This window comes from Talpa occidentalis, unplaced genomic scaffold, assembly GCF_014898055.3.
Source record: "Talpa occidentalis isolate TD23 unplaced genomic scaffold, MPIMG_talOcc4v2.1, whole genome shotgun sequence".
Classification (NCBI taxonomy): Eukaryota; Metazoa; Chordata; class Mammalia; order Eulipotyphla; family Talpidae; genus Talpa; species Talpa occidentalis.
This window is the reverse complement of record NW_026555331.1, coordinates 147,832,515-147,844,777: the sequence shown is the minus strand read 5'-3', so window position 1 is coordinate 147,844,777 and position 12,263 is coordinate 147,832,515. Positions and strand designations below refer to the sequence as shown.

General features: G+C 55.3%; 3 gene segments (V, D, J or C); all 3 read right to left on the bottom strand.

Moving 5' to 3' along the window:
* Positions 1-5,418: 5,418 nt before the first annotated feature.
* LOC119251052 (T cell receptor beta variable 6-2-like) lies at positions 5,419-6,013 on the bottom strand. The segment is given in 2 exon segments: positions 5,419-5,855; positions 5,962-6,013. Coding segments are annotated over 2 exon segments (486 nt in total).
* Positions 6,014-7,700: 1,687 nt separating this feature from the next.
* On the bottom strand, positions 7,701-8,233 carry LOC119251041 (T cell receptor beta variable 9-like). The segment is given in 2 exon segments: positions 7,701-8,059; positions 8,185-8,233. Coding segments are annotated over 2 exon segments (408 nt in total).
* A 951-nt stretch (positions 8,234-9,184) lies between these two features.
* LOC119251030 (T cell receptor beta variable 6-2-like) lies at positions 9,185-9,719 on the bottom strand. The segment is given in 2 exon segments: positions 9,185-9,579; positions 9,668-9,719. Coding segments are annotated over 2 exon segments (444 nt in total).
* Between the last annotated feature and the right edge of the window lie 2,544 nt (positions 9,720-12,263).

Sequence of the window (12,263 nt, the reverse complement as noted above, 5' to 3'; positions counted from 1 at the left end):
GGGGAGCAGCAGGTGAGACAGGAGAGGTCTGCTGCGCCATGTGGGTAGCTCTCCAGCTGCCAGGGATTGAACCCGCACTGCAGAGGCTGCAGACAGCTTCACAGGCTGAGCTCAACCGCCTGCGCCACAGGGGAGGCCCACGTTTAGCTGTTTCTTACAAGTCACTGACTTGGCACACTGGCTCGGCAGCTGGAGACCATCCTGCCCCAGAGCCCTGCACAGTATGTGGAGGGGCAGTGGCCACAGACACACCCAGCAGGTCACTCTCCTTCCTGGGGGATCAGTGGGTGCTCAGAGCTCACAGGACGTCCTGCCCAGGAGCACAGGTGGGGAGGGGCTCAGAGGAAGGGCAGATCCAGGGAGATGGAAAATGTTCTCTTTTCGTCTGGAACATCCCATGTCACGGGGGCATCTACCTGCAGAAATGCTGTCACTGACTGATAAATGGATGGGGGTGACAAAACGGAATCCCGACCTCAGAGGACCTGGGTCAGCTCAGATCTGCGGCCCTGACCTCCACGTTCTGAATCAGGGTTGAGCCTTGGCCCCACACCATGCAGCCGGTGCTGAGGCCATGACCTTGTGTTTCTGAGGTTCCTGCGGGTGTGCCGGGTCCCTGGGCCTCCAGTTCCTGTCCTGGGTGTGAGATGTCAGCATCCCAGGGGCCAGAGAGAAGGACACAGACCCTGAGCCCAGAATCACAGGAGGAGCCTGATGTTGGAAACTCAAGTCCAGGCCCTGGCCTGCAGCCTGGAACACCAGGATGTCATGGTGGAAAACACCGTGCAGAGATGCAGGCCATGAAAACCATGTTTCCAAAAGCAGCTCCTCCTCATCTAGACGAGATGAACGACTGTCCCTGAGGACGAGTCCCCTGTTAGAGTCCAAAAGACCAAGAATTGAGCCAAGGGTGTATGTCTGAGACAAGGTCTCATCCTGCTGTCTCCACTGGCCCCTCGTTCAAACCAGAGCTCCTGGTGTCCAGGCTACTCCAGCATCACAGAAGCTCATGAAGAGACAGAGCCCCCCACTGCCTATGGGGGAGTCTGTGTGCCCCCTCGATGAGAAATTTCCTAGTTAGGGTCTGGAAATATGATCCAAGTATCACCGTTGGGGGACAATTCCCCCTGGCCTGGTGTACAGGGGATACACCAACTTTACCTACTAAACATTATTTGAGGGGAAGAAAGTGGTGAAGGCCAAGTCAAGGGTGACACCGTGTGAGCAGATGTCAGGCCTGAGGATCCACGCTGGGCTAGTAGGTGTTGCGCTACCAGGTGGAGGGAATCGGCATTTCCCAGATACCATTTCCGTTACATCCTGGTCTAGAGTGTGTCAAGGAGGGACTTGTGCAAACTTCATTATGTGGAGTCACAGCATTTGCCTTATAAGATTAACATTGAGTGAAGATGAAAAATAAGCAGACAAAAAGCTGGAAAATTTCACCATTCTACCATTAAGTCCACAGGCTCCACAAGAGCCGAACACAAGGTCCCGAGCTCCTTGGTGGGGAGGGAGAGTGCCTGGGGAGCAGGTGTGGGGCTGCGCTGCCCATAGCGGGAGTGAGCCTCTTCTGGAAGGGAGGGTCCATGTCCAGGAGGGGAAACAGACCCAGACTCTGAGATAAGAAGGGGTGATGGGTGAGGACAGGGGGCTGGAGCAGAGAGGCCAGGTGAGCTGTGCAAGCTTAATCAGTAGCCACGGGGGCATCTGTCCCCAGGGCAGCTGAGGGGTGACTCACTCACCCACGTTCACACCGACTGCAGGGACCCCCTACTGCAGGGTTCCCTGAGCTCAGAGTCTGCAGAGGGCTCTGCTGAGTCCCAGAGTGCAGGGCCCCCGCCTTCTTGTGCAGAGAGGAGCTGAGCTTGCAGCTCTGTGCATAGCTGGTGGCACAGAAGTACACAGCTGTCTGGGAGGAGGTGGCAGACTTCAGCATAAGTAGGCAGTTGTCCTTATTTTTTCTGGAGACATTGTACCCCATGGTGATGTCTCCATTATATAAGGTACCAGAAGCATAGGTAAAATAGATGAGCCTCAGTCCGAGTCCTGGGTCCTGGCGATACCAGTACATGTAGTCGTGGTTCATATCCTGGACACAACTCAGGTTCCTGCTCTGTCCTGTCCTCAGGATCTGGAATCTGGGTTCCTGAGAGACCCCAGCCTTCACCACACCTGTGCACAAGGAGATGAAGCTGATGGAGCCGCAGACACAACGGAGCGGCAGAGCACTGAGGCCTTGACCGAGTCTCCCAGGACAGGGGCCCCGCCCAGGACTCACCTGCCTGCAGGAGACCCCAGACCCCCCAGCACAGGAGGGGGACGCTCATGGCAGGGACAGGAGACTGCTGGTGCTGGAGCTGTGGGTGCTGATGAGAGGGGAGCGGGGCTGTGAGGGAGTGTTGTGAGATGTCACAGCCCTCCTGGCCCAGGGCCAACCTGTGACAGGGCCACGCCCCTCCCCGGGCTCCAGTGACAAGTGTCCAGGGCAGCTCCGAGTGGAGAGTGTGTTACTCTAACGAACTAGTCTTATACATTGCTCTGTCTGCTTGTAAATCAGTGTGAAACTTTGTATTATTTCTTCCTGTGATATTAATTTTCACCACATACTGGTCTCTTCATCTAATTATTTCTATAGTTCTGAAACTTTAAAAAATACAGAGTCACAGCAACTGCCCTTGCAACATTAAATTTGAATAAAGGTGAAAAATAATCAGATAAGCTGTAAACTTTCAACTCAGCATCACGGTCACCTGCTCCATCCAGGGCCTCACCCACTTGGAGGACAGGCACCCATGAGATCTTAGAACAAGGGACTGACCTCCAAGGACAGGGAGAGTGTCCTGCCCGCGCGTGGAGGGGCAGCAGCAGCAGACACACCTGACGTGTCACTGCCCTCCTTGGGGAGTCAGTGGCTGCTCAGGGGACCTCCTGCCCAGGAGCACAGGTGAGTGTGGGGCTCAGGGGAGGGGCAGAATCCAGGACAACTGGATAATGTTCTCTTTTTATTGGGTGATCCATGTCACGGGGCTCTCCTTGTGCAGAGCGATTGTCACTAGTGAGTGATGAGTATACCGGGGTCACGGGTGCTCAGGGGCACGGAACCCCCTCCTTAGAGGACTGGAGTCTGCCCAGGTCTGTGGCCGTGATCTTCATGTTCTGAATCAGGTTTGAGCCTCAGGCCCACAGATCATGCAGCTAGTCCTGAGGCCGTGACCTTGTGTTTCTCATCTGCGGTACCCAAGGGGGTGCCGTGTCCCTGGGGCGTCAGCTCCTGTACTGGGTCTGGGGAAGTCAGCAAACCTGGGCTACAAGGAGCCGTGCAGCCAGAGTCAGAGGAGCAGCCTGTTGAGGACACTGCTCACACGTGTATAATAAGCCAAATTATACTGATGGATTGATAGGGTGATGAGCAGTAAATTGCTTGATCTTCTTTGTGCAGCTAATCTAGGCCTGGAAGGGAAGACAGATGAGGGTCCATTCTACCTGGGAGTATGGGGGTGGGAAGCACAGGTGTTCAAAGCCGACTTGAGTTTGTAACCTCCCTGCAGCAGTTCTGAAATAGAACCAGGGAAGGACATTTCCCACAGGTAATAAATTAGTAAAATAAACGTATGTGACTGTATTCCACGTGATCGGGTATGGCATGCAGGAACCCCAGAGACAGCATCCTGCCCCCAGGGCTAACCTCCAGCTCCAGCCCCGCCCTCCCCTCACTTCCTGAGCTGGGCTGGAGGGTGTTTGTGCTCTGGGCTGCTGCTCTTGCAGGGCTGTGCCACACTGCTGGCACAGAGATACAGGGCCGTGTCCCCAAGCTCCACGGAGCTTGTGTTCAGCCTAGAGCTATGAAGGCCTGTGAACTGCTCAAATTTGAATCGTTGAGGGGACTTCCTTTATCTTGCTCTTTTCCATTGAAATATCGAACCAGGAACTCGGGGCTGTGGCCCGGGGCCTGCTGGTGCCAGTACACAGACTGGTGTTTTGTGTCATAGGAACATGTCAGGGTCACGTTCTGTCCTCTCTCTGTGACCAGATACTTAGGGGTCTGCATGACCAGAGTCCACTGGGCCTGTGGGAGGAGACACACAGGAGCTGTGGCAGAGCCAGGGGAAGTCTCTGCTCAGCCATGACCAGGGTAAACTGGTCACAAGGCAGCTGAGGCCCTCCCGGACTCCCCAGGGTGCCAGGACCCACCCACTCCCAGGAGACAAAGGGCCACACAGCAGAGGAGCCTGGAGCCCATGGCGGCCTCAGGCCTGGCAGCTCCTGGCTCAGGGGGATCTGCGTTAGTCACCTCCTGGGCCCTGATTTGCACCTGTCGCTGATGTCACTGCTCTGACGTCAATGCTCTGCTGTTCCTCTCCCTGCAGGACTCCCCTGGCCTGCTGCGCCTTTAGCAGGACCCGAGGTTGGTCACTCTCTGTCCATTCCTGTCTGCACAGCCTCACACGGGTGGGTGTGGGCTCAGCCCCTCCCTCTGCCCACAAACCTCTGATCTCCTCTGCTTCACACCAATTACCCAGCCCGTGAGCCCCCAACTCCTTCACCCTCAGGTGCATGGAGCTGTCTCTATGGTTCATACTGAGGTTAAGGCCCATGTCCATTTCCATGGGCAGAGGAGTCTTATCACTTCAGGGTTTTGACCTCCCAGAGTTCAATCCACATGCCTGACAGAGGTATTCAGCTGTGACTTCCCTTCAGCCTGTCCATCTGGGCTCTGTCCCCCTCTGGTGCAGCCCCACATCTGTGGGCCCACAGTGCCTCCCAGTGGCCACCGGCCCATAAGCTCACAGATTTATGTTCACTGTCTTTTTTTTTTTTTTTTTTTTTTTTTTTTTTTTAATTTATACGAGAACCGGGGTACAAGCCAGATGCGTGGGCAGGTGAAAGGATTCACCAGAGACAGAGCGGGGAAAAACAGGTAGACTGATGAAATACACTGCTGTGTAGGGCAGCGGGCAAGACAGGAGAGGTCTGCTGTACCATGTGGGACCCTCACTGGCCGGGTTCAAGCCGGAGCTGCAGAGGCTGCGGACAGCTTCACAGTGCAGCGCTCAACCGCCTGCGCCACAGGGGAGGCCCTGTGTTTTCTGTCTTTACCAGAACAGAATTTTAGTCTGAACCACTCTGAATTTTACTCTGAACATGACATGTGCCCCCAACTTTAACACCGACAAAAAATGAGCATTTACATTGGCAACCTGGCTGATGTAGGGTCCCCTTCAAGGAACCCATAGCCTGGGAACCAAAGTGTATGAACCAGAATTGGATTAATGCAAAAAAAATCTTGCACCATGACAATTAGTATAGTCAGTGGATGAGAAAAGACAGAAGAATTCAGGTTGTAGATTACAAGGTGTATGGTTCCTGTGGATTCTACATGGAAACACTACTTTCCATTGCCACCAGGGGTGTCACTCACTCACCCGGTTCACACATTGGGCGGGGACCCCAGGGCTGCAGGGCTCCCTGTGCTGACAGTGTACAAGAGCTCTGATGAGCCCCGGGGTGCAGGGCCCCCAACTTCTTGTGCAGAGAGGAGGTGAGCCTGCAGCACTGTGCATAGCTGGTGGCACAGAAGTACACAGCTGTCGTTGAGCGGTTGGCAGACCCCAGCGTGAGCAGGAAGTTGTTTATGTCTGGTCTAGAGACCTCGTACCCATCGGGAATGTCTCCCGTGGCTTTGGCATTAGGACCCGATGAGTAGTAGATCAGCCTGAGCCCGAGTCCTGGGTCCTGGCGATACCAGTACATGTAGTTGTGCCCCATATCCTGGACACAACTCAGGTTCCTGCTCTGTCCTGTCTTCAGGATTTGGAATCCGGGGATCTGAGAGACCCCAGCCCTCACCACACCTGTGCACAAGGAGATGAAGCTGATGGAGCCGCAGACACAAAGGAGAGGCTGAGCACTGAGGCCTTGACCGTGTCCCCCAGGACAGGGGCCCTGCCCAGGACTCACCTGCCTGCAGGAGACCCCAGACCCCCCAGCACAGGAGGGGGACGCTCATGGCAGGGACAGGAAACTGAGGGTGCTGGGGCTGTGGGTGCTGGTGAGAGGGGAGCGGGGCTGTGAGGGAGTGTTGTGAGATGTCACAGCCCTCCTGGCCCAGGGCCAACCTGTGACAGGGCCACGCCCCTCCCCGGCCCCCAATGACAAGTGTCCAGGGCAGCGCCGAGTGGAGAGTGTGTTACTCTAAGTGACCTAAGTCTTATATTTTGCTCTGTTTGTAAATCAGTGTGAAACTTTATATTATTTCTTCCTGTGATATTATTTTTCACCTCACACTCGTCTCTTCATCTAATATTTCTATAATTTTTTTTTAAATGTTATCATCTTTTTTAAAATTTTTTTTTAGATTTATTTATTTATACAAGCACTCGGTACAGTCAGAGGCGTGGGAGGGTGAGAGAATTCACCAGAGCCAGAGCGGAGAGTAGAATAGGCAGGGTGACAAAGTACACTGCTGAGGGGAGCAGCGGGCGGCAGGAGAGGTCTGCGCCATGTGGGACCCTCACCCGGCGTCCGGAATGGAACCGGAGCTGCAGAGGCCGCGGGCAGCTTTGTAACCCAGTGCTCAACCGCTGCGCCACTGGGGAGGCCCGTTTCTATGGTTTTGAAACTTTAAAAAATATATGTAGCACCTTGATGTGCACGAGAGCTGGAGGGTCCAAATCATCCAAGAGTTTTTCTGCATCTTAGTGGCCAGTCCCACTTCTCTCCTTCCATCCAAACGGCGCCGCTGCCGTCTGGATCATCAACATTTCAGACTCACTTTGCAGTTTCTTCCAAGTCACTGTATGGGACTCTGGCCGGGGCGCTGCAGACTGTCCTGCCCGCATGTGGAGGGGCAGCAGCAGCAGACACACCTCACGTGTCACTGCCCTCCTTGGGGAGTCAGTGGCTGCTCAGGGGACCTCCTGCCCAGGAGCACAGGTGAGTGTGGGGTTCAGGGGAGAGGCAGAATCCAGGAGGACTGGATAATGTTCTCTTTATTGGGTGATCGCATGTCTCGGGGCTCTCCTTGTGCAGAACAATTATCACTAGAGAGTGATAAGTATAGCCAGGGTAACAGGTGCTCAGGGGCACGGAACCCCCTCCTTAGAGGAATGGAGTCAGCCCAGGTCAGTGGACGGGATCTTCATTTTCTGAATCAGGTTTGAGCCTCAGGCCCACAGATCATGCAGCTGGTCCTGAGCCGTGACCTTGCGTTTCTCATCTGGGGTCCTTAAGGGGGTGCGAGGTCCCTGGGGCATCAGCTCCTGTCCTGGGTCTGGGGGAGTCAGCATATGTGGGCTACAAGGAGCCGTGCAGCCAGAGTGGGAGGAGCAGCCTGTTGAGGACTCTGCTCACACATCTACAAATAAGCCAAATAACACTGATGGATTGATGGGGTGATGAGCAGTAAAATGCTTGATCCTCCCTGCATGGCTAATCTGGGCCTGGAAGGGGAAGCCAGATGAGGGTGATTCTACCTGGGGGGGCGGTGGGAAGCACAGGTGTTCAAAGCAGACTTGAGTTTGGTTCCTCCCTGCAGCATCTCTGAAATCAAACCAGGGAAGGACACTTCCCACAGATAATAAGGTAGTAAAATAATACTTCTGTTGGTGGTTTTCTTCTCATCACATATCATACACAGGAGCCCAGAGACACTCCTACTCCCCAGGGCTGAGCCTCCTGCCCCCGCCCCGCCCTCCCCCTCACTTCCTGAGCTGGGCAGGAGGGTTTTTGTGCTCTGAGCTGCTGCTCCTGCAGGGCTGTGCCAAGCTGCTGGCGCAGAGATACAGGGCCGAGTCCCCAAACTCCACGAGGCTCATGTTCAGCTCAGAGCTATAATCATCTTCCAACTGCCCAAATTTGAATCGTTGAGGGAAACTTTCTTTTTCTTGCTCTTTCCCACCATAATACCGAACCAGGAACGCTGGACCCTGGCCCAGGGCCTGCTTGTACCAGTACACATTCGTGTGTTCTTTCTCATAGGAACATGTCAGGGTCACGTTCTGTCCGCTTGCTGTGACCAGATACTTGGGGTTCTGTGTGACTTCAGAGTCCACTGGGCCTGTGGGAGGAGACACACAGGAGCTGAGGCAGAGCCAGGGGAAGCCTCTGCTCAGCTATCACCAGGGCAGGCTGGTCACCAGGCAGCTGAGGCCCTCCAGGGCTCCCCAGGGTGCCAGGACCCACCTGCTCCCAGGAGACAAAGGGCCGCACAGCAGAGGAGCCTGGAGCCCATGGCGGCCTCAGGCCCTGGTAGCTCCTGGCTCGGGGGGGGGGGGGTGTCTGAGTTAGTCACCTCCTGGGGCCTGATTGGGCACTTGCCGCTGATGTCACTGCTGCGATGTCACTGCCCTGCTGTTCCTCACCCTGCAGGACTCCCCTGGCCTGCTGTGCCTTTAGTAGGACCCAAGGCTGGTCACTCTTTGTCCATTCCTGTCTGCACAGCCTCACGTGGTTGTGTGTGGGCTCAGCCCCTCTTCATAGGCCCACAAACTTCTGATCTCCACTGCCCGTCTCTCCTCACACCAGCCCATGATCCCCCAACTCCTTCACCCTCTGTTTCCTTTGCAGGTGCTGGAGCTGCCCCACTGGTGGCTACTGAAGTTCAAGGCCCATGTTCATTTCCATGGGCAGAGGAGACTTATCATTCCAGGTCCTTGTCCTCCCAGTGTTCGATCCACCTGCCTGGCTAGGTATTTAGTTGAGACTTCCCTTCAGCTGGGCCCTCCTGGGCTCTGTCCCCCTCTGGTGCTTCCCTACATCTGTGGGCCCACAGCGCCTCTTAGTGGCCACCGGCCCATGAGCTCATAGATTCATGTTTTCTGTCCTAATTAGAACAGACCTTTATTCTGAACCACTCTGAATTTTACTCTGACATGTGATCCCAACGTTCCCATCTACAGAAATGAGCATTTTACATTCCCCTCCTGGCCGATGCAGGGTCCCCTTCTATGCATCCATAGCCCGGGACCAAAGAGTGTATGAACCAGACTTGGATTAAGGCAAAAAAAAATATGTACCATGACAATTAGTACAGTCAGTGGATGAGAAAAGACAGAAGAATTCAGCTTGTAGATTATGAGGTCTATGGTTCCTGTGGATTCTACATGGAAACACTATTTTCCGTTGCCACCAGGGCTGTGACTCACTCACCCGGGTTCACAGCTTCGGCGGGGACCCCAGGGCTTCAGAACTCACTGTGCTGACAGTGTACAAGTGCTCTGATGAGCCCAGGGGTGCAGAGCCCCGCATTCTTGTGCAGAGAGGAGGTGAGCCTGCAGCGCTGTGCATAGCTGGTGGCACAGAAGTACACAGCTGTCTGGGAGGGGGTGGCAGACTCCAGCGTGAGCAGGAACTTGGCTTTGTCTGGTCTAGAGACCTTGTACCCATCAGGGATGTCTCCTTCGGCGCTGAGATTAATATTTGCTGAGTAATGGAGAAGCCTTAGCCCGAGTCCTGGGTCCTGGCGATACCAGTACATGTAGTCATAGTCCATATCCTGGGCACAGCTCAGCTGCCCACGCTGTTTTGTCCTCAGGATCTGGAATCTGGGGCTCTGAGAGACCCCAGCCTTCACCACACCTGTGCACAAGGAGATGAAGCTGATGGAGCTGCAGACACAATGGAGAGGCTGAGCATTGAGGCCTTGACCTTGTTGCCCAGGACTCACCTGCCTGCAGGAGACCCCAGACCCCCCAGCACAGGAGGGGGACGCTCATGGCAGGGACAGGAGACTGAGGGTGCTGGGGCTGTGGGTGCTGAGAAGGGAGTGAGGCTGTGAGGGAGTGTTGTGAGATGTCACAGGCCTCCTGGCCCAGGGCCAACCTGTGACAGGGCCACGCCCCTCCCCGGGCTCTAAAGCAAAATGTCCAGTGAGTGGGAAGATGCATCTTCCTGGGTTGACACAAGTCATACAGTTTCTTCACCTCTGTGTCAGTCAGTGTGTTGCTTTTCCTACGTGTCATTCCGGAGGTGAGTGTTCACATCACTCTGGTTTATTCCTCTCAATATTTCTTTTTTTTTTTTTTTTAAGTTTTACATATTTATGCATACAAGAACTGGGTACAGGCCAGAGATGCGGGGGTGGGGGTGGAAAGATTCACCCGAGAGAGAGTGGGGAGCGGAACAGGCAGACTGACTGAAACAAACTGCTGAGGGGAGCAGCGGGGAGATAGGAGAGGTCTGCTGTGCCATAAGGGCTGCTCCCTGGCTGGCCGGGGTACGAGCTTGCACTGTAGAGCCCGCGGACAGCTTCACAGTGCTGCACGCAACCTGCTGCACCACCAGGGAAGCCCTCTCAAACATTTCTATCCTTAGAGAGTCCCAGGGATTTTCATGACGTCTGTGTCCCAGATGGTCCCAAGAGAGACTCATCCTGTCACTGACCTTCCCCTGGGAGGGATTCCCCTGCTGTCTGATCCCTCAGCTCAGGGCGGGCCATTAGCATTTCATGACAACACCCTTTTCTCTGTTTCTTGTCAAGTCCCTGACATGGACACTGGCCAGGGCAGCTGGAGACTGCCCTGCCCCGGAGCCCAGACGCGTGTGTGAGGGGCAGTGGCAACAGACACACCTCATGCGTCGCTGCTCTTCCTTGGGGAGACAGTGGGTGCTCAGAGCTCACAGGACCTCAAGAGCACAGCCGGGGAGGGTGACTCCAGGGTGAAGGGAAATGTTCTCTTTTCCTTGGGTCATCCCATGCCACGGGGACGTCTCCTCATGTACAACTACTGGCACTGAGTGATGCAAAAGTGGGGCTCACAGTGTTCTGGGCCGCAGATCCCCTCCGTCGAGGGCCTGCACCAGCCCAGATCTGTGGCTGCGCCCTTCATGTTGTGAATCAGGTTTGAGCCGGGGGTCCACAGATCATGAAGCCAGTCCTGTGTCCTGACCTGACCTTGTGCTTCTCATCTGAGGGCCCTGAGGGGGTGCCGGGTTCCTGGGGCTCAGCTCCTGTCCTGGGTCTGGGGAGTCAACAAACCTGGCCTGGAAGGAGCCGTGAAGCCAGAGACACAGGAGCAGACTGTTCAGGACACTTCCTGCAGGTGCATAAATAATCAAAGTCTTAATGAGTGATTCTGTGTCTTTCCCCAGGGTGAGCCTCCTGCTGCAGCCCCCGCCTTCACCCTCACTCCTGAGCTGGGCAGGAGGGTGTTTGTGCTCTGGGCTGCTGACCTGCGGGGCTTGCCAAGCTGCTGGCACAGAGATAAAGGCCCAGGATCCCCAGCTCCACAGGCCTCATGTTCAGCTCAGAGTGATGGTCTTTGAATTGTTCACCTTCGAACAGTTTAGGGAGACTTCGTTTTTTTTTTTTTTTGCTCTTTTTACCATAACACTGAAACTGGAACTCAGGGCCCTAGCCTGGGCCTGCTGGTACCAGTACACAGACAGGTGTCCAGTCTCATAGGAACATGTGAGGTTCGCGTTCTGTCCTCTTGCTGTGACCAGATACTTGGGGTTTTGCGTGACTTCAGAGTCCACTGGGCCTGTGGGAGGAGACACACAGGAGCTGAGACAGAGCCAGGGGAAGCCTCTGCTCAGCCATCACCAGGATAGGCTGGTCACCAGGCAGCTGAGCCCTCTCGGGCTCCCCAGCGTGCCAGGACCCACCTGATCCCAGGAGACCAAGGGCCACACAGCAGAGGAGCCTGGAGCCCATGGTGGCCTCAGGCCCTGGCAGCTCCTGGCTCAGGGGGGTCTGAGTTAGTCACCTCCCGGGGCCTGATTGGGCACTTGCCACTCATGTCACTGCTGTGATGTCACTGCCCTGCTGTTCCTTTCCCTGCAGGATTCCCTTGGCCTGCTGCGCTTTTAGCAGGACCAAAGGCTGGACACTCTCTGTCCATTCCCAGTCTGCACAACCTCACATGGGTGGGTGTGGACTCAGCCCCTCCCCATATGCCCACAAACACCCCTTCTGCTCTGTCTGTCCTGCATGCCGCTAGTTTCCCAACCCTTGGCCTCCAACTCCTCCACCTCCACTTCCTGTGCAGGTGCAGGGAGCTGCCTCCTTGGTGCAGGCTGAAGGCAAGGCCCACATTACATCCCTGGGAAGGGAAGTGTCTCTGGCTCCAGGTGTTCTATGAACTTCTAGCAACTCAGACCCCTCCCTGACAAGGCAAATAGCCAAGACTCCCCTTCAGCTGAGCCCTCCTCACTGTCTCCCCATCTGGTGTAACCCACATCTATGGTCCCACAGTGCCTCCCAGTGGCCAGAGGTCCTCAAGCTCATGGATTCCCCTCCTGTGAGGGAATCAGAGTAGACA